Source organism: Brachionichthys hirsutus, chromosome 6 (assembly GCF_040956055.1).
Source record: "Brachionichthys hirsutus isolate HB-005 chromosome 6, CSIRO-AGI_Bhir_v1, whole genome shotgun sequence".
In the NCBI taxonomy this organism is placed as follows: Eukaryota; Metazoa; Chordata; class Actinopteri; order Lophiiformes; family Brachionichthyidae; genus Brachionichthys; species Brachionichthys hirsutus.
In genome coordinates this window covers 14,155,373-14,176,749 of record NC_090902.1, presented here as the reverse complement: position 1 = coordinate 14,176,749, position 21,377 = coordinate 14,155,373, and the positions used below count along the sequence as shown (strand labels likewise).

The 21,377-nt window shown below is 51.6% G+C and overlaps 1 protein-coding gene and 1 long non-coding RNA gene across 2 annotated transcripts in view; one reads left to right on the top strand and one right to left on the bottom strand.

The window, feature by feature from the left end:
• LOC137894895 (uncharacterized) overlaps positions 1-21,377 on the top strand; it is a 118,736-nt gene that overhangs the window by 62,151 nt on the left and 35,208 nt on the right. The window lies entirely within an intron of this gene.
• On the bottom strand, positions 2,453-21,287 carry polr1a (RNA polymerase I subunit A). The gene is made up of 37 exons (XM_068740036.1): positions 21,211-21,287; positions 20,874-20,982; positions 20,594-20,689; positions 19,646-19,795; positions 19,156-19,266; positions 18,986-19,071; positions 18,664-18,746; positions 18,497-18,577; positions 18,283-18,400; positions 17,940-18,081; positions 17,637-17,798; positions 17,427-17,549; positions 17,116-17,343; positions 16,926-17,033; positions 16,694-16,840; positions 13,603-13,794; positions 13,377-13,526; positions 12,730-12,913; positions 12,570-12,652; positions 12,184-12,342; positions 11,922-12,020; positions 11,686-11,838; positions 11,532-11,614; positions 11,289-11,454; positions 10,088-10,211; positions 9,432-9,541; positions 9,159-9,358; positions 8,882-9,049; positions 8,613-8,748; positions 7,553-7,704; positions 7,293-7,425; positions 7,071-7,175; positions 5,956-6,207; positions 5,667-5,867; positions 4,266-4,383; positions 4,018-4,182; positions 2,453-3,370 (listed from the first exon to the last, which is right to left on the bottom strand). Exons 1-37 carry the CDS (start codon positions 21,285-21,287, stop codon positions 3,270-3,272), a joined length of 5,055 nt encoding a protein of 1,684 aa, XP_068596137.1. The 3' UTR covers positions 2,453-3,269.

Below are 21,377 nucleotides of genomic sequence, written 5' to 3'. Positions count from 1 at the left end.
CTTGTCCTCCTCGGGCAAATGTCCGTCCTTCGTCTCAGAACGTCTTCCAGAAACGATTTCTACGCAGATCAAGCTCGCAGCCTTTCTACTGGACCGCCGCGCGAATCCCTCACAGAAACGATTCGGAATTATGACACGTGGACAAAAGGGACGGACAAGATCAAACAAGAACTAGGGACAATCGAAGTGAACAGAGACACGTCATCGACTGGTTAAAAAGACATTTTATGTCTACGAGAAAGCAGAAAAAGGTCCGTCCGTCCAGCAGAGGACGGACGGAGTCTGTCCGTCTCACTCCCGGGGCTCAGAGGGGACATCACCTTTTTGCGCCGCAGCGTTTTTGAAGACTCATGTTGTCCCCCTTCACACTGGGATCTGGGACTCCCCGTTGGTTTCTCTGACAGCCGAAGCCGTCTCGCTCTCAGGGACGGCGTCCTGCACCAAACACACAGCGACCATCAGCGACATCGAGCATCGATCGCAGCAAGTCATCCCAAGTCCCTCGTCCTCTACGACGCCGGTTTGAGGACAAACACAAACCGGGAAGGAAACGCTACCCAGAAATATGCTGGGTCTGGGTCAGCAGGTTCTTATTCCTTTTATCTCCTTTCATCACAGTCTGGATCATCGAGATCACATTTTTTTGATTTGAATATTTTTGTGCTATTTTGTCGAATCACGAATGTCATTATGTAACGATGCAACGGAAGGTGATACTCGTAGTATTATTAGTATCTAAAGATATAAAAGCCATCAATGTCAAACGTGCCAGAATAACAAGATGCATATTTAACCAATAACTAAACGCATATTTAACCAATAACTAAACGCATATTTAATCAATAACTAAACGCATATTTAATCAATAACTACTAAGCGCATATTTAATTAATAACTAAATGCATATTTAATCAATAACTAAACGCATATTTAATCAATAACTACTAAACGCATATTTAATCAATAACTAAACGCATATTTAATTATTAATTAAATGACTGTTTAAGGTGTATAACAGGAGGAGTCCTTTCAGAAAGTTACTTTACATCTAGGTTTATTATTATTATTATTATGGACGCACCCTGCCGCGTCACCGCGCTGCACCGGCACCTGCTCACCGGTTCAGCGGCCCGTCAGGTTCCGTTTTTCATTTAAAGATCCGGGATCGGCGGAGAACGTGCCGCATCGCTCCCTCGGCCGGGTCTCGCTGGGCAGCACCGAACGCAGCGGGTGTAGCCGAACCGAGCCGAGCCCAGCCGAGCCGAGCCCAGCCGAGCCGAGCCGAGTGCTTCTCGGTGGTTTGAAGCTAGCCGCGAGGAGAACCGTTAGCTGAGCTGGACGTCGTGCTCGGGTCAGCAGCGGCTCCGGTCCGCGCTGTTAAACTCCGCTTCCGGCTCCGTCCTCGTCGTTGTTGTTGTTGTTGTTGTTGTTGTTTTCTACTTACGCCTCCATGGATTCCTTCGCTTGGTCATGACGAACCTTCCCATCGTTCATGCAGCGCGCGCGCCCCCGCCCGCGTAACCTGGCAATCAGCAGCAGAGGCTCATTCATGCAGCGCGCGCGCGCGCGCCGCCCCCGGGTGACCTGGGAATCAGCAACAGAGGCTTATTCATGCAGCGCGCGCGCGCGCGCCGCCCCCGCGTGACCTGGGAATCAGCAACAGAGGCTCATTCATGCAGCGCGCGCGCGCCGCCCCCCGCGTGACCTGGGAATCAGCAGCAGAGGCTCATTCATGCAGCGCGCGCGCGCGCGCCGCCCCCGCGTGACCTGGGAATCAGCAACAGAGGCTCATTCATGCAGCGCGCGCGCGCGCGCCGCCCCCGCGTGACCTGGGAATCAGCAACAGAGGCTCATTCATGCAGCGCGCGCGCGCCGCCCCCCGCGTGACCTGGGAATCAGCAGCAGAGGCTCGCGCCGCCTTTCCTCCCCTTCGTAACAAGAGCCTGGACCGATCACCATCTGTCCGTGAACGCATCATTATTCACCATCTGTCCGTGAACGCATCATTATTCACCATCTGTCCGTGAACGCATCGTTATTCACCATCTGTCCGTGAACGCATCATTATTCACCATCTGTCCGTGAACGCATCATTATTCACCATCTGTCCGTGAACGCATCATTATTCACCATCTGTCCGTGAACGCATCGTTATTCACCATCTGTCCGTGAACGCATCATTATTCACCATCTGTCTGTGAACGCATCATTATTCACCATCTGTCCGTGAACGCATCATTATTCACCATCTGTCCGTGAACGCATCGTTATTCACCATCTGTCCGTGAACGCATCATTATTCACCATCTGTCCGTGAACGCATCGTTATTCACCATCTGTCCGTGAACGCATCATTATTCACCATCTGTCCGTGAACGCATCATTATTACCGGTACTGGAGTCTGAACTCCGAAACACAAGTTACACCTTCAGAAAAATAAAAACCCGAACGTGTATTTCCAAAACTTTTTAATCTCACAGAAAATAGTATTTTACCACAGTGACAACTGCGCACGTTGAATTTGTTTTCCTTTACGTTCCTTTCTAAAATTATTGCTGAAAATTTACGTTCCAGGTAAAATATATATCATCAAAACAATAACATTATTATTGTAAAAACAAAATCCAGACTATTCCTCCTTCCTGTCCCAAAATGCAACACGAGGGCCGAGAGATCAAAGCACGAATAGGATTATTTAATCACAATCAAACTAGAGGCTAACGAAATGTCTCATCTCTTGTTTCAAGTAAAACAAAAATCTCTTTTTTTCCGGTTCCATCTTCTTAAAGCCAGAAGTTTTATTGTTGCTGATCGATCCATCCCTGAGGAGCAGGAGCAGCCACGGAATGGGGCCTTGAACCAACAACCTTTTAGTAATTCACTGTATTACAGCACAGTACTATAAATACTGTTTATTGCCAACTTACAGGAATTCATGTTTTACATTTTGGACTCTTGGATGGAGAAAGTATTTTGGGCTGCAGGAATTTATCACAAGGAGACTTCTTCATAATCTTTGGACAGTTGATCAACCTGAACATTTAATCCTCATCAGAAATCCTGCCTTTAGGCCAACCTCACACCCGTTTAACACAGTGGCAGCTTTCTTGGTGGATTATTGCATCTGAAAATGTATTTCATTGTCCAGGGAACTTTACTGGTGTTGAATATTTTATTTAAAATAGATGCAACTGCCAACCGGCGCTGTGATCAGGCGAGGCATCTTTAACCGTCCCGTTGGTCCCCCGGGACAGACGTGTCCTCGCTGCTACTGCAGAGGTTGTTTCAGCTCAAACAGCCCCGTTCCACCTTTGACCACTTTCCCCGCCACGAGGCACGCGGAGGGCGACACCAGCGGGTCACGGGACCCTGCAGAGAAATAAATAAGAGACACGGCCATGAACAAAAAGACAAAGGACACGACAAAGGACACGACAAAGGACACGGCAAAGGACACGGCCATGAACAAAAAGACAAAGGACACGACAAAGGACACGGCCATGAACAAAAAGACAAAGGACACGGCCAAGGACACGGCCATGAACAAAAAGACAAAGGACACGACAAAGGACACGGCAAAGGACACGGCCATGAACAAAAAGACAAAGGACACGACAAAGGACACGGCAAAGGGCATGACAAAGGACACGACAAAGGACACGACAAAGGGCACGACAAAGGACACGACAAAGGGCACGACAAAGGGCACGACAAAGGACACGACAAAGGACACGACAAAGGGCACGACAAAGGGCACGTCAAAGGGCACGACAAAGGGCACGACAAAGGGCACGACAGAGGACACGACAGAGGACACGACAGAGGACACGCCCCCCCCCCGTCGCTCCTTGAGCTCCGCTGCAGGGCTGCTGGTTCTCACTCCCTTCATTTGCATGCTAGCTTAACGCACACGCACAGAGGTTCAAAGGAAGAGTCTCCCCCGGGCAGATCAAACGAGCTAAACCAAATGGATGCAAAGCGGCCGCCTCTCCTCGGCGCCGTCGTCCGGCGCTCACCCAGCATCGTCGCCTGCTTCAGGAACTTGTAGCTGGTCTCGAAGGTCATCTGCTGCAGCGGGGAGGAGTTGGACTGGATGGCGTGTCGATTCAGCGGCTTGTACACGCCTTCGAAACACATGTAGTCTGCGACCAGGGACAGGTGTCTCGGGTCCACCTCGATGCCTGGAGACACGCGCAGGGAGGACAAACGAGTGCGTGCGTAGGACAAGCCTCCAGGAAGTCAATGCAAGTTCCTTTGTGGTTACCGTAGACGGCGAAGACGTCTTTGATCTCCTTCTCGATGACTTTCAGCGCCACTTCTATCCCGTAGGTGTTAGCCATGGCGTGCACCTCGTTGCAGTACAGCCTGTTGATGTCCAAGATCTGGAGAGGAAACCGCCGCGTCAGCGGGGGTGGGGGGGGGTCATGACCCTACAGCCACACATTAAATACCCTAAAATAAAATAACATTTCTCCATGACTTCCAGGACTAGGAGCCACTTCTGTTTGTGTTCGAACAAGACCGTCATAACCATTAAAAATGATTTCTAAAGTGGATCTAATACACCGATTGGTCGATTTGTCCACGGATGAATTGGATGCGTCCGTCATTCTGATCGCCGCGGTAATCACCGATATCGTTAGAGCTAACGCAACGGCAACACATTGTAACCCGATCCTCTCTGCATGTCAAAGTGCTCTAGCGTTTTAAATCCGTCTGATTAGAGTTTGACAAACACGTCGCTGAAAAACAGCCTCAACCAGCGTTCAAACGTCCGTCGGCCTGCTCATTAGTTCAAAGGAACATCAAAGACAGAATGAAATCCTAAAACCATCCAGCCGCTTGTTCCGCGGGTGAAGAGGAGGATACCATCGAGATGGCGTGAGGTTCACGACTCTTTTCCTACGCAGCTCGCATCGTCCGTAAACACGGTTCTATTGGGGGGGAAAAATAATCCTAAAAGCCCCGCCTACTTGCCCAAGCCTATGGCTCCGCCCCCTGCTGTATTGAAAGCGCCCGTTTAGCTGGGCTGGACCTGCGGATGAGAAAAGACGCCACCTGTCTGGTGAAGAAGCAGAAATGACCTGTGCCGTGTTCATTCCTGTTACTAAAATGTTAAACAAGCGGAACCATTTTCTTTTGTAGAACGTTTTAACTTTTAGGAGCTTTTTGTCCTGCGAAGCGGCTGAAAGTCGTTTCCCATTGAAATAATCACAACGCCGCTGCGTTGGGGCGTTTTGTCTTTGTGCAAAGCTCAAACTGGGGACACCTCATTGGTGGTTCAGGTTGTTTTACTAGGTTGTCAGTAACGACCTCAAAGGGGAGGGGCTTGAACGGGTCTGCAGGCGTAACGCGTTGCACAAGTTTTGTTTGTGTTCAGTAAAATAAGATCGTCGGAACATCGAAGGTGTTGCTGTGAATTAGAAGATCTGAATCGGCAGGTCAGGACTCTTTAAAAATCGGCCTTTGCAATCAGAGCCCCCTCATGTTGTACGGCATTTATTGCACATACCTGTCGGTTGTCATAGTGATTGTTAAAGACAAACAGGAGCCAGCGATTTCTTGAGCTACTCCAGAGACTTGTGCGTTTCGCAGCACGCCCTTCCCCTTTCATAAACCACGACGGAAGCCCACGTCTAGAGCCAAAGCCCCCCCGTTCACCTACGTCGCTGTGCTTGAACATCTCCTGGATGTTGATGCCCTCCGTGTTGAGGAGCGTCTCCTTCCTGCCGCTCTTTGACGTGGCTTCGCTCAGCAGGCAGCGCGTCAGACCTTTGGTCTCCATGACGACCGCGTTCCGGGCCAACGTCGACAAAACCGAAGTCAAGTCGAAGTGCACCTTGCTTACCGGCAAGACCAGGTCGACCTACGGAGGGGAGGAAGGGACCGGCGACCCGATGAGGACCTTCGGCACCCTGGGAGGCGGCGGTTTCGGACCTTTTGGCGACGCTCACCTCACACCAGAGCTCACGCCCGACGTCGTAGCGATAGCCCTCGATCAGCGGGCTGGCCTGCAGGACAGCGTTCACCCTCATCTGGTCCACACTCTCCGCTCCCTCGGCGTGTGGCGACTTCTTTGGCCTTCTCACTCCTGCACTTCCTGTCTGGGACGCCTCCGGGTCGATCTCCTCCGCTTCCTCCCCCTCGACTTCCTCATCCTCGACGTCGCCTGCCTTCTCCTCCTCCTCGTCACTTTCGTAGTCGACCTGCAGAGACGGACGGGAATGCTTTCAGAGCAGCTTTACTTCGGTGCGTTTTTTTTGGGGTCAATATCTTTGACAGATTCTCGGGCTGTGGAATGATTCCACATTTGGATTTAGAAGGATTTAAAAGGCAGCGAAAAGTAGCAAACGTCGAGTTGAGACGCTGCTGCAGCTCCGACACAGACGAGGTGTTTAACGCAGCGGCCCCCAACCTTTTCCTGCCACGGATCGGTTTCATGCCGTGAAATTCCTTCGCGGACCGGGGGGGGGGGGATACCGGTAATTAAATTTAAAAAGAGGAATATAATCTTACCAATAAGCTTTATATTATGCACTTGCAATAACTATTAAATAAATAATTAATAGTTTCCACATTCTTGTTTTTTAATCCGGGTTCTTGTCTTTTAATCCGGGTTCTGGTCTCAATGTGCCGAAGCAGGTTTTAACCCTTCATTGCTCGTTAACGGAGCGAATCAGCTGTTAATACCCGAGTTTTAAGTCTTAGTCCTGGTTTCTCTTCTTGGAGGTCCTCACCTCCTCTTCTTCCTCCTCTTCTTCCTCCTCAGTTGGACTTTTTTCCTCGGTAAAGAAGCTCTCCAAATACTTTTGTTTCTTTTTATTAATTTTCGCGAGTTCATGGCTGTTTTTTTTTTGGCAACGTATCAAGACGCGATTGTTACGTTGGAGAAAATCTGGCCGTTTTTCAAAATAAAACACCTTTTAGACGCTAATAATTGTATACATTAGTTGTTCTTTCTTTGCGGCCCGGTAACAAATGCCTTACGGACCGGTACCGGCGGTTGGGGACCCCTGGTTTAACGCGCACGCATTTGTATCTGACATGAAATATTGCATTAATTCCAAACCTCCTCCTCTTGTTTGCTTTTCCGTTTGGTGTCTGAAGCGTCGGCATCGCCTTCATTCCCCTCGTCGTCGACGATCTCCTGCTCCTCTTCAGCCCCGTCGTCGACCTGAGGGGCGGCGCCGTGAGAGAGAGAGAGGGCTCCGGTTTAAGTACTCGGGAAGGCAAAGGCAAAGATAATAAAACAACGAAGGCAAACTGAAAGACAAGCCACTTAAACGCAGACCCTCGCTGGGCCAGCCACTCCATCGCCGTCGTCACCATCCTTATCTCGGGGGACGGCCTTCCTTGTTTCCACGGCGATGGATGCCAGCTTGGTGCCGCGCTTCTTAATGGCATCGAGGAGGAGAAAGATAAACCTGACGAACAACCGGAGGCGCAAAACAGAAGTCAGGTTAAAGGAGACGATAACGGGGGTCCTGGGGCACGCACGCGCACACACACGCGCACACACGCACACACACACACACACACACACACACACACCTTTTTTCCATGTAGTGGAGGATCTGCTGTGGCGACAGCAGCTTGTCTTCACAGTAGCGCTCTGCAGGCAGGAAGTGGAAGGTGGCTCTGAACGCGCGCAGCCTCTCTCTTTCGATCCTCAAAGTCTCCACGACGTCCACCTTCTGCAGCAGCTGCTCACACGAACACGAACACGAGCGGTTTACCGACTTACAGGGGAAGGTCGACACACGAAGAACTCCAGAGCAGACCCCCCCCCCCCCCCAATGAGAATGAAAGAGAAGACCAGTAGGGATACAAGGCGCTCCTGAAAAAGGCCGGCATTCCCGCCCGGTTCTGCTGTGAACGGTTTCATCCTAAACCTGGAGATCCGGCCAGCGATTAAAGATCAAAGAGCCGATGGATCTAAGGTGCAATCGAGCAGGCTTCCCCATCCCACGTTAGCTTCCTGTGAGTTTTACATTTGGGGTCTCTCCTCAGTCATCCTCAGACGTCAGAGCGCACGGCGTTCTCCCGTTCAGGACGTCATCGTTTAAAACGACTCGGGTTCTAACCAGCCAGAACACCGCTGAACTAAACATATAGAAACACGGTGATGTTACCATGACTCAGCAATTTCTGCACCCCCCCCCCCCTGCATCTAGTAACAACAGAGCTGAGGAACTGTCAGACTGAGACGCTTCTGAGGAAACCGACTAGCATCAGCTGATAAGCAACGACCACGTTAGAGAAACGGAACGACTGAGCTGCAGAGAACTCCGCCCCCTTCCAGCGTGCTCGCTCTGGGGGCTCCGATAACGGAGGACATTCAGGGGGACATTGATCACAAATGTGGTCACTGATGGACGGACTCGGAAGGACCAAACAGGGAAATCGTTCGCGTAAATACGATCATCTACAACGTGCACGTTTAGCGTAAAACAGAAGCATCCGGTGAGGCTAGAAGATTAGCAGGAACACCCGAGGACAGACCCCCCCCCCCCCCCCTCAGTGAATACATATGTAAATGCTGCTGGATCCCGAGGCCCGCCTCCCTGTCTGATCATCCATTCACTGGGAGGCGCCGCGTGGACACCCTCACCTCGGCGAGGCAGACTCTGGAGAGCTTCTTCCGGACGCTCTTGGCTCTCTTCGAGGCTCTCTTGCTGTCGAGCACCGGAACGCTCATCGTGGGGGTTTTGATGTTGGAGCTCGCCACCATCAGGATCTCCCTGAGGCTGCGGGACAGAGGGGCACGGGAGATCAATAAACAACAACAACAACACAAAGAGCGGCTTCCTGTTTGCCCGCCGCGTTAAACACGTTCTGTCCGCAGGCGCAGCGCGAGGCGAGCGCCGGCGGGGCCTTTACCGGGGTATTCCCAGCGTGACGTTCATCTCCCCCCTGCCGGCGAAGTGAAAGGTGTTGAGGGTCATCTGGGTGGAGGGCTCGCCGATGGACTGGGCCGCCAGCAGGCCCACGGCTTCGCCCGGATCGCAGAGCGACCGCTGCCACTTGTAGTGCAGCAGCCGACGGAGGCTGGAAACACGGAGAAACAGGAAGTTCAGCATCGGACCGCCTCGGACCCGAGGCCAAAGCGCCGGCCACGCGGCAGCGGGACGCTTCGACCGCAGCTCGTTCAGTTCACCTGAGGTCATCCAAGCCGTCTCCTCTCAGGCCGTCCCTGCTCTGCAGGTATTCTTCCGTGACGCCGTGGAAGCTCTCGGACACCGAGCCGAAGCAGACGTCTGGCGTGAACACGCCGAGCGAGGGGTCGGGGCAGCGGGACGCCTTCCTCCGGTACTTCGACCTGCTGGATTCGTCCAAGGAGCGCCACTGCTCCACGACCTGCGGGGAGAGGGGGCGCGGTTACAGGCCGTCCGTAACCACGCCCCTAACGCTTCGCCATCGCTTGGACTACCTGCTGCACGGCAGCACTCCTGCCATTCACGTCCGGCAGTTTGTCGTTTGCCGTTTGTCCGGTCCGTTTCAGTTTGGCCAGCTTCTTCTGGGAAAACAGCAGGAACGCCCCTAAAAGGCAGAAAGGACGTGAATATAGAGAGATCCTGCAGAGGGCGTCAGATTAAAGCAGTGCGTCTCAAGTGCGCCCCCCCTAGGAAGAAAAAAACATTTAGCGCCCGCCCCCCTGCCCCCCGAAAAAAAAAACACTCTTGTATCCTTATTAACATACAAAGAATTATGAAAAAGAAAGAAATATAGATTAACTTACAACAAAGAATAACTTTATTAACATTTTTTTAGTCTGCAACAGAAAATGAGGAAGTCATGTCTTTCTTTTTCTCCCACCGTAGATTGTTTACAACCGCTCTTCTTCTGCTAATCCTCCCTGCACGCACTCTGACAATCAGGGCGCCACTGCCAACTACTGGAGTGGATGTGCAATTACACTTTACTCCCGTAAGGCAAAAAAACATTTTCTCTGCGCTCACAGGCGCCCCCCCTGACATCGCACCGCGCCCCCCCCCCACCATTTGAGAACCACTGGATTAAAGGAATCATCGCCGACTCGTCTGGGTGAACGTAAAGTGGGACTGCGACGACCGACCGGGCTTCTACCTCTGCGTGGAGACGGCCGCTCCCGCTTCTCTTTCCAGTGCCGGATGGCTGTGAAGTGCCGACTGGCACTCCGAGGGTCCAAATGGACCAGAACCTTGTCGAGCCCCTGGGACCTTCTGATGACCTGCCAGGAACGGGACAAACAAAAACGTTTTGCTTTTAGTTCAGGACGGGAAAACGCGTTGAAGAAAAAATTCAGCTGAGAAACAACTACGGGGAAAGATTGAGATTAGAAAGTCATTTCAACTCTGATGTCTCTGTGTGGACCAGGGCTAGCATAGTGTTAGCTTAGCTCAACGTGGGCAAACAGCTAGCGTAGCGTCATTCTGCGCTAGCTGTAAATCCCCCTCTGCCAGGACATCTAACAATGCGGTTTGTTTCATCTCAACACAAACTGAAAGGTGAACCCATCAAGCTGCGACATTGAGAGATGCTAGTTAGCTTAACTTCCTTGCTATGCTAAGCTAAAAGCCTCCATAGTCCGTCTTTGGCTCAGAGATAAGCGTGGAGAGCAGTATCAGCAGATAACTACAAAGATTAATTACATAATTGATATATTTTAGACTTTGAGAAAGTAGTAGTAGAAAGTAGCGCAAGGCGGAGTCAGTGTGAGGCGGAGTCAGCGAGGGCGTCGCCTACGCTTACCCAGTCCAAAATACTAAATAAAGTCTGAAACTCGTGTTGCGTTGAAGTTTACGGCGTGAGTTCAGACAATATTTCTCTGTACTTCTGTTTTACTACTAAACCGTGTACTTGAATTCTGAATACTTTGCACTGATCTAGTTTGTTAAACACCAACCGCACAGTTTGTTACCAATAAATCAATAAATGTGCTTTACAAGTGTATTTAATTATATGGGTTAAGGTTTGCAGACTCCGCACAATGTAATTAAATAAAAACTGAATACAGAAGAACTTGCTTTAAAAACGTCAAAATCATTCAATTTTCCCGTAACAGCGGGATCAAAGGCCACTGAAGACAGGAAGAGTGTAAACGTTCACGTGAATCACAGGAACAATCGATAGTCTGTTAGATTAACCGCCCATCAGCAGCCGAGGATCCAACGGCGTCCCGGCGGCTTAACCCGTTACGACCTAGAAACATCGCTCCGCTCGGCTCCCGAAGTCAACCCGATGCTTCCACCAGTCACCGTCTGCAGCGCCTGTGGAGGAGTCGGCCGTCCTCTCTGCGTCCGCTCACCTCATAGTTCTGCTCGATGAAGGGGAACTGCCTGGGCTGCAGAAACGGTGTCTTGGGGATGTCCAGCCCGTCTTCCCCGTACAGGAACTGGATCACCGATCCATCGCTGTCCCTCACCGTCAGATCATACTGCACAACCAGCCCCTCCAGATGCTTTATGACACATCTGGAGGGTGGGGGGGGCGTTTGAATGACGACTCTCTGCGAGTTCTAACTTGTCCCCGCCGGCTGACGCTCACGCACCTCTGCAGGTACCCGGAGCGCGAGGTCTTCACGGCGGTATCGACCAGCCCCTCTCTGCCGGCCATGCAGTGGAAGAAGAACTCCTGAACAGACACAGGAGCGCATCAGCAAGCTCCTCAGAGCGGTCGGGGGCTCGGCGCTCTCCGTGTCTTACCTGCGGCTTGATGCCCGTGAGGAACCTTCCTGAAACGAAGCCCCCGGCACCAGGTGAAGGGTCGTACGGCTGGAAGCACGGCAAAGATTTCCCAGAAGGCATCAGCGGAGGCCTGCGGCCCTCCAACTCGATCTGACCCAGCAGGCACGAGATCTGAAACGCACCCGGACGTCAGGCAGGCAGGATGTGTGTGGGTTAATACAGAGAGGGGGGGTTAGGGGGGGGGGGGGGGCTACCTGCATGGTGTTCACAGTCGACCCCTTGGCTCCTGATTGCACCATCAGCTGGAGGTTGTTGTCTGGAAATGAGGTGTGAAGTCCGACTGGCATGCACACCTACCAAAACAAGACCTCACCATCCTCATCATCATCATCATCATCATCATCATCAGGAAGGACCGGGGACCAAAGACACGCGGTCCCGGCTGGACATACAAACCAGGTCCCTTTGACACGTCGCTGGACACGGCTCTGAGAATCAGTCAGAAGAGGCGCTCACCTTATTCACGGCGTTGTTCACCTGGTTGGCGACCTCTTTGAACTTGTGGTCGGCCATGCTGAAGTCCCTCTGGTCCGGGTCGAGGTGCGCGTCCTGCCAGCGACTCCGGGCCTCGGCGTGGTCCACGTCGGGCGCCAGGCTGAAGGCCGCCTGCAGAGTCTTGAAGGCAGAAAGGAAACCAAATCAGAATGACCTTTAGGGTCACTCGAACCTTTTTTTGGGGGGGGGGGGGGGGGTCACTTTTATGACAAGCAACAAACAGAAGACACAGAAAGCAACCAGCTGGTAAATGTAGCGGAGCGGCTAAACCACCACGAGGGCAGCTTGTACAGTTCTGGTTATGGGAACCCAGTCTCTGGCGCCCCCTAGTGGAGAGTTAGACTCACTTTAGTGCCGATCTTCAGCGATTTCTTAATGATTTTTTTCCTCTGCCTGTTGGCAGCCGGTTTCACCAGGATGTCTTCCACACCTGGACAGAAGAAGAGCCCGGTCACACACAGGTCTGGCCTGTGGGGGGGGGGGGGGGGGTCTACCCCAGCCCTTTACCCAGAGAGAAGCCCCTGTAGAGCTGCAGGTAGGCGGTGAAGAGTCGTGCCAGAGAGCTGAGCACTCTCCCGCTGGTCTCCCCGCCGTACAGCTCGTAGCAGCAGTGGACCAGCCCGTAGGCCGAGGAGCCGTAGTGAGCTTTGTCCAGAACCCCCATCAGCAGCTCCCCCCCACGAATCACCACCTGGGGGACAGGAGGGGGACAGGAGGGGGACACTCAGAGAGCAGCAGACCTCCGCCAAGCAGCTCATTCCCCTCCCAGCTGGATTTACACCGTCCCTCATCCTGGATCAGAACCAGAAGACATTTTGCGTCGGACCCCCTTTACGTTTGTGAACCGAATGCAGATTTTACAAGATACGCTTTTTTAAAGCCTCAATTAGAAGTAAATGGGAAGATCCAAATGGATCTCTCTCAAAATGTAATGGGATCCAAATTGGACCAAGACCCATCTTCTTAGCCCCCCCCACCCCCACCCCCCCCATCATCCAGCTCCATCCAGCAGTGTTTCCATAATCCACACAAACATCAGGTCAAGGTCCAGTAAAGATCCCCATCGGAGCAACGGTGTTGGTTTGACCCGCAACGGGGAAGCCTTTCACCCCGTGTGCGTGTGCGTGTGTGTGTGCGTGTGTGTGTGCGTGCACCTGTGAGTCACACATGCTGTCCGGGTTGTACCCTGGAGCGGCTCGCGGCGGCACCTGGATCCACGCCTTGCTGGGGATCTTGGCCTTCCCGGCCAGGTTGAGCGGCACGGCCTCCGGTGGGATCACGTTGAGCAGCAGCGTCGACACCACCTACGGAGCGAGCAGCACGTCGGTCACACGGCGCCACCGCCGGGCGGGAGGAGGCGGCGCGCGCTCGTCTCGTCACCTGCTTTCCGGTCCACAGCCGCTCCGGCCTCAGGACGGCCGGCGGCAGCAGCTGGACGCGGCCCCGCTTGTCCGTCAGGCCTCTGTACACCAGCGCCGTGTACTCGGCTCCGCTGAAGAAACAGTCCCGGACGGTCATCCTGGTGCCGGACACCATGTGGTCCTGGATCAGACCCGCCAACGGCGTACCGTCCTGCAGGGAGAGGGGAGAAACCTGAACGCCACGCCTCCACCAAGCAGGGTCAAACGCAGCTTAAAGCGATTAACCCTTTCACGGCCGTCTTCTTTGTATTGTTAAATGTGGATGATTTATGAACGAAGGACTTTCAACGGAAACAAGACCGCAAAGGCTTTTAGAAATGCTCCTCTTAGACAGGATGTTTGACTGTACTTGTACTGTAATACATGCTACCGTTTGACTGTACTTGTACTGTAATACATGCTACCGTTTGACTGTACTTGTACTGTAATACATGCTACTGTGTGACTGTACTTGTACTGTAATACATGCTACCGTTTGACTGTACTTGTACTGTAATACATGCTACCGTTTGACTGTACTTGTACTGTAATACATGCTACTGTGTGACTGTACTTGTACTGTAATACATGCTACCGTTTGACTGTACTTGTACTGTAATACATGCTACCGTTTGACTGTACTTGTACTGTAATACATGCTACCGTGTGACTGTACTTGTACTGTAATACATGCTACCGTTTGACTGTACTTGTACTGTAATACATGCTACCGTTTGACTGTACTTGTACTGTAATACATGCTACTGTGTGACTGTACTTGTACTGTAATACATGCTACCGTTTGACTGTACTTGTACTGTAATACATGCTACCGTTTGACTGTACTTGTACTGTAATACATGCTACTGTGTGACTGTACTTGTACTGTAATACATGCTACCGTTTGACTGTACTTGTACTGTAATACATGCTACCGTTTGACTGTACTTGTACTGTAATACATGCTACCGTTTGACTGTACTTGTACTGTAAAACATGCTACTGTGTGACTGTACTTGTACTGTAATACATGCTACTGTGTGACTGTACTTGTACTGTAATACATGCTACTGTGTGACTGTACTTGTACTGTAATACATGCTACCGTTTGACTGTACTTGTACTGTAATACATGCTACCGTTTGACTGTACTTGTACTGTAATACATGCTACCGTTTGACTGTACTTGTACTGTAAAACATGCTACTGTGTGACTGTACTTGTACTGTAAAACATGCTACTGTGTGACTGTACTTGTACTGTAATACATGCTACTGTGTGACTGTACTTGTACTGTAATACATGCTACCGTTTGACTGTACTTGTACTGTAATACATGCTACTGTGTGACTGTACTTGTACTGTAATACATGCTACTGTGTGACTGTACTTGTACTGTAATACATGCTACCGTTTGACTGTACTTGTACTGTAATACATGCTACCGTTTGACTGTACTTGTACTGTAATACATGCTACCGTTTGACTGTACTTGTACTGTAAAACATGCTACTGTGTGACTGTACTTGTACTGTAATACATGCTACTGTGTGACTGTACTTGTACTGTAATACATGCTACCGTTTGACTGTACTTGTACTGTAATACATGCTACCGTTTGACTGTACTTGTACTGTAATACATGCTACCGTTTGACTGTACTTGTACTGTAAAACATGCTACTGTGTGACTGTACTTGTACTGTAAAACATGCTACTGTGTGACTGTACTTGTACTGTAATACATGCTACTGTGTGACTGTACTTGTACTGTAATACATGCTACTGTGTGACTGTACTTGTACTGTAATACATGCTACTGTGTGACTGTACTTGTACTGTAATACATGCTACCGTTTGACTGTACTTGTACTGTAATACATGCTACCGTTTGACTGTACTTGTACTGTAATACATGCTACTGTGTGACTGTACTTGTACTGTAATACATGCTACTGTGTGACTGTACTTGTACTGTAATACATGCTACTGTGTGACTGTACTTGTACTGTAATACATGCTACTGTGTGACTGTACTTGTACTGTGATACATGCTACCGTTTGACTGTACTTGTACTGTAATACATGCTACCGTGTGACTGTACTTGTACTGTAATACATGCTACCGTTTGACTGTACTTGTACTGTAATACATGCTACCGTTTGACTGTACTTGTACTGTAATACATGCTACCGTTTGACTGTACTTGTACTGTAATACATGCTACCGTTTGACTGTACTTGTACTGTAAAACATGCTACTGTGTGACTGTACTTGTACTGTAAAACATGCTACTGTGTGACTGTACTTGTACTGTAATACATGCTACTGTGTGACTGTACTTGTACTGTAATACATGCTACTGTTTGACTGTACTTGTACTGTAATACATGCTACTGTTTGACTGTACTTGTACTGTAATACATGCTACCATTTGACTGTACTTGTACTGTAAAACATGCTACTGTGTGACTGTACTTGTACTGTAATACATGCTACTGTGTGACTGTACTTGTACTGTAATACATGCTACTGTTTGACTGTACTTGTACTGTAATACATGCTACTGTTTGACTGTACTTGTACTGTAATACATGCTACCATTTGACTGTACTTGTACTCTAACATTCTATCTAATAATATATATATATATATATATATATATATTCACCAGCTGAAAATCAAACACCGAAGAAGCACACCCGCAGTGGAACCTCGGTTCTCCAGCGACTCGGGAGTCGAACGGGGGGGGGTCGGAGTTCGTACACGAGTGGAGCCGAGGCGAAGCGAAGACACGCGAGCGAAGGCGGAGCCTAGCTTCAGGTCGAGGGCGACCCCTGCGCTAATGTTTGGCTTCGTGTAGCGAGTTTATTCTTTTGAGCTCTTAGTCATGGATCTAAACAAAAGCAGCAGTAAAAGGAAAGAGGAACGAAGCAGAAAGTCATGCAAATATAAAACCGGCGCCCGTCTGGGACCTCGCTGCACTCGGGTCATGTCTGTTTGGCGTTAGACGGGCAAAGCGCCGTCACGCCGTTTCCCAGGGTTCTCGCTTTGAAGCGGGCCCGCCTTACCTTCGGGACCAGGTACTGCTGGTCGGTGCTGACGAGCGTGTAAGCCTCCGCCCGGGCCAGCTCGCTCTGAGGGAAGTGTGCGTTCATTTCGTCGCCGTCGAAGTCGGCGTTGTACGCTTTGCAGTTGGCGTAGTGGAGCCGCAGCACCTGCGGCGTCGACGCGAGAGCACGGATTAGCGTTCCCGTTAAAGCGGCGCGGCGAGCGACACAGCCCGAAGCGATCCGGCCGGACCTTCTCCCCCGGTAGGATCCGCGCGCGGTGGGCCTGGATGGAGGGTCTGTGCAGGGTCGGCTGCCGGTTCAGCAGCAACGCGTCGCCGTTCTTGATGTGGCGGTTCACCTTGGAGGACGAGAGAGAGGAGGCGGCGGCAACCGTCAACGCCACGCCCGGAGTCTGAACGGCGTGCACGATCCAGACTCACGATCTTCATGGGCATCACGTGCGGTTCGGGACAGGGGGTCAGCAGTTGCTTGGCGACGGCCTCCCTCTGCGCGAGGTCGGTCGGCGACAGGATGGTTTTCTTGCCGTCCTCGCTGATCACCATGGAAGCCCCGGGGTGGAGGCGGGGCCCGTTCAGCACCGCCTGGCGCAGCTCCTTGACGTTCCACGGCGTGACCGGCTGGGGGTAGGTCAGCTTGGTGGCAAACACCTTCGCGAGAGAGGGAGGGGTTGGAAAGCCGCTGAGCTTTACGACCAATCAGCACTCAGCGAGGTGGGCGGAGCCCGACGCACCATGGGCAGTCCGATCTCATTGGTCCCGATGTACATGTCCGGACAGATGACGGAGCGCGCGGCAAAGTCCACTCGCTTTCCCATCATGTGTTTCCGGAACAATCCGTCCTTCTTCTCCAAGATCTGGGGAGGGGAGACGGTTGGGAAGAGGAAGGCAGCAAAGGCTGGGCGTCCGTCCGTCCGTCCGCCCGTCCGTCCGTCCGTCCTCACCTGTCTGATTCCAGGGTATTTCTCCGTCATCATTTTGTCCATGTCGCTGTCAAACACGATGTTGACGTGGGTCTGCAGCCGGATCCAGACGTTGTACAGCTTATCCGTGAGCGTCTCTCCGGGGACCCCGAGGAGAAACGTCTGATCGGTCGCTTCCGGCCCCTGAGAAGAGAAGAGGACGTTGCCGAGGTAGAAACGGGGACGTTTCAGCCCAGCTGGGCCTGATCACAGGTAAACGCGCAGACGGAGAGGAGAGGAGAGGAGAGGAGAGGAGAGGAGAGGAGAGGAGGAACTCCACCCGACCTCTTCTTCGTCAGGCGCTTTTCCCCCTGCAATGAGAGCCAGAAGTTTCCTGATGACGCCGCAGTCCTTCATGACGGCCTGCATGTTGACCGTCTGACCATTTGTAAACATCTGGTCACCCAGGCGATTGATTGGCCGATACCTGCCGGGAAAGGGAGGAGCCGCTGATACAAATGATTCGGATGCGTCTCACAAAAGGTAAATGTGTGTCGTAAATAGAGCAGGAATATTATCCTGAAGCCCCGCCCAGCTGGGGAAAACGCAAACGTCCGGGGTACCAGTACTCTACAGAGTGTGTGTGTGTGTGTGCGTGTGTGTGTGTGTGTGCACGCTCACACTCTACCTGCAGGGCGGCACCACCAGCAGCTCCAGAAAGAAGAGGTCCGGGTAGAAACCCTCAACTCCCGCCCCCGACGCCGGCCCCGCCTCCAAACCAGGGAACAAGTGCTTCAAGAAGAAAGCTTGAAGAAAGGAAGGAAGTGAATCTGTGCCGTTCCCTGAAGCCTCGTTTGCAGTGAAACCTGAGCTGCAGGTGACGCTGGCGCCCCCTGCCTCACCTTCGTGCTCCCACAGCCGGACGGCGTGCTCTCTCGCCGTGCTGGCGGTCATGTAGACTTTCTTTCCAGCCACCAGGTCCTCTGTTAGAAGACAAAATCAAAAGCCGCCTCGCCTCATTCCCCTTCACCAACACCGTTCACCCCGGACGAGTCGCCAGGTGACCTACCATCAGCGTCGCCCTTTGCTCCTGCGGGCACTGTGACAATCAGCTTGCTGTTGTGTTCACGGCGCATTGCAAACTTGCCAACCCTACACGCACACGCACACGCACGCACACACACACACACGCACACACACACACACACACACACACACACGCACGCACACACTAAAATGAATTACTTCTGGATGCCCCATCATGTGTGGATTTCATCCAGGAAAGACAAACAGAAGTTATTATTCCAGGTGTTTCTGTTAACTGCAGGTTAGAAAACAACAACCAGAAGCAGCCCCCCCCCCCCCCCCCGTTCAGGCTGGTTCCCTCATACCTGCAGTAAGGGCACTTCCTACTTTTCATGTGGATCTTCCAGAAGTCATTTATCAGACTGTCCTTCTTTTCAACAAGGTGTTTAATCTGGAATAAAGACACGGACACAGAATGAGGCCTCAGCGCCCCCCCCCCCCTGAATGACGTTCACCACGGCGTATTTACACTCACTGGGCTGAGCTCCTCTGACCCGGCGGCCCTCCCCCCGATTATCGTGTCCGTGTACGACTTCAGCAACTGCTCGATCTCGTCTCCAGTGGCTCTGGGGTTCGCCTCCATGTGCTAAAAGACGCAGCCGCACAAAACCCAGCAGACGAATCACGACACGGAGGGAGGGCGACTCACACGCATAAGAAACAAACTCGTTCACACGACGGCTAGAATCATCTCAGCGCCGCCATGCCCTCCTCGGCATCATGGCCGTTGTAGTTCTGGGTAAAATGGGCCGCTGTGATCCATCGAGTGTCGGGATTATATCCAGAGGACGGTTCTCAGAACTTAAAAAGGTTTTGGTTTATCTTTGGGAACTGGCTGTGCATTTATAGCTGCAGTGCTAACGTCGTAGCTTTCATTTGAAGTGAACGTGTGTCTACCAGTGAGTCTGTTCATGCTTCAGGAAAGAGACAAAAGTACCACCGTGTGTGTACAAGTACAAACCCACCCGGTTGAGAACGCATTCTACTTGGTAAACCTCCTGAATGGCGCCCTGGTCCAGTAATCGGAGCTGGTTTAGTAGCAGGTGAATCGGGGCTCGCGGACACGTGATCATGTTACACGCCAGACAGGAACCACGCAGCAAGAGGAAGAGTTTCTAGAGAGGACGAAGAGGAGGAGAGGTCAGAGGTCAGAGTGGCCGACCAGCCAGCCCTCCTTTGGAATCTATCTTACCGTAAACACTTACATGGCTCCACCTTACTTTACTCGAGGGTTTATTTTTGTACAACACAAAACATAAATGTCTCCACTTGATGCGTTGCACCGGAGTTAGCTTAAAGCTAATCTGCATCTGCTGTCTCAGTTAAAACTTCAACCACAAAACAATAAAGAAATAAACAGACACACACGTGCACTCAGACAGGCAGGCACGTGCACTCACAGACAGACAGACACGTGCACTCGCAGACAGACAGGCACGTGCACTCAGACACAGGCACGTGCACCCGCAGACAGACACGTGCACTCAGACACGTGCACACACGACTATTTGCAATCATTTTGTCTGTCCCAGACATGGGCAAACTACGGCCCGGGGGCCATATGCGGCCCCTTGGGCTTTTTAATCCGGCCCGCCGAACGTGTCCACATTATATCATAAAATGTTATGATAATTAAACCTCATTCATTTGACCTTTTTCAGATTAGCTTTTTATTGTCATTATACGTTTGACACTTTTTACACGACGAACTCAAATGTTTTCCCTGTAATGTTTCCCGTAAAAGGCCAAATCCTTTCATTTATATTAGTCCACACAAACTCTAGAACCCATTGTGGCCCGCGAGTCAAAAAGGCGACCCACCCCGGGGCTATCAATAGATTTTGGAACCTGAGATTGATGAACCGTTGTAACCGAGGGCTACGACATGTTTGGAGCATTTTGGAGAGGCGTACATCAAAGAAGAGGGGGTTGTACACCGGCAGCGGCAGCTCCACGTGCCCCATGTGCCCGGGACAGTTGCTGAAGTCCTGACAGCAGGTTGAGCATACCTGGGAGGACAGAAACACAATAACTGACCCCTGCGTTAGAAACCAGGCTCAAAACTAAAGCCTGAATCCTCAACTTTGCACACAGACGTCCATAAACGCCAAACGGCCGGCCCCTCACGGGACGGCAGAGACATTGCTGTCCGTCCTGCACGCTGCAATGTGAAGAGAGTAAAGAGAGAGTTACTTCTTTGTTGTCCACCGGCCCCAGGGCCAGATCGTACAGGCTGTTGGGGGCCACGTTCCCGACAGCATCGAGGAACCTGGGATTGGTGATCGCCTTCACACTCAGCTTCCTGTGCAGCGGATCAAAGGGTGCATTAATACCAAATCAGCAACCAGCGCGGCCGGTGTTTCATCTTCCCACAGATCAGATGCGAGCCGGGGCTCAGGAAGATGACCGTTTACCAGCCCATAAGGGGCTATGACCCATACAACACAGCTCCGAGCTAAAGCGTGACTCGTTGGCGAGGGGTGAACTATTAACACCATTTAAAACCCGAAGCTAACGAGTTAGCTCTTACCGCAACTCTTCTGCCGAGTATATGCCGAACGACATACCACCCAAGCGCCGCCATGGTATTTCTTTTCCAATTAACATTATCGGGAGCCGCTCAGACCTTCGTTTTTCACTGACACAAACTCACGGCGGCGTTAAATAGGAAGAGGAACGCGCGTGGAGCGAAGCTGC

Excerpts from the sequence above, each read along its gene's own strand:
- polr1a (XM_068740036.1), bottom strand. The coding sequence starts at position 21,287 with ATGTTAATTGGAAAAGAAATACCATGGCGGCGCTTGGGTGGTATGTCG. Across the intron at positions 16,841-16,925 it reads GGATCCTACCGGGGGAGAAG|GTGCTGCGGCTCCACTACGC; the intron begins GTCCGGCCGGAT and ends TCGACGCCGCAG. Across the intron at positions 6,208-7,070 it reads AAAGCAAACAAGAGGAGGAG|GTCGACTACGAAAGTGACGA; the intron begins GTTTGGAATTAA and ends CCGTCTCTGCAG.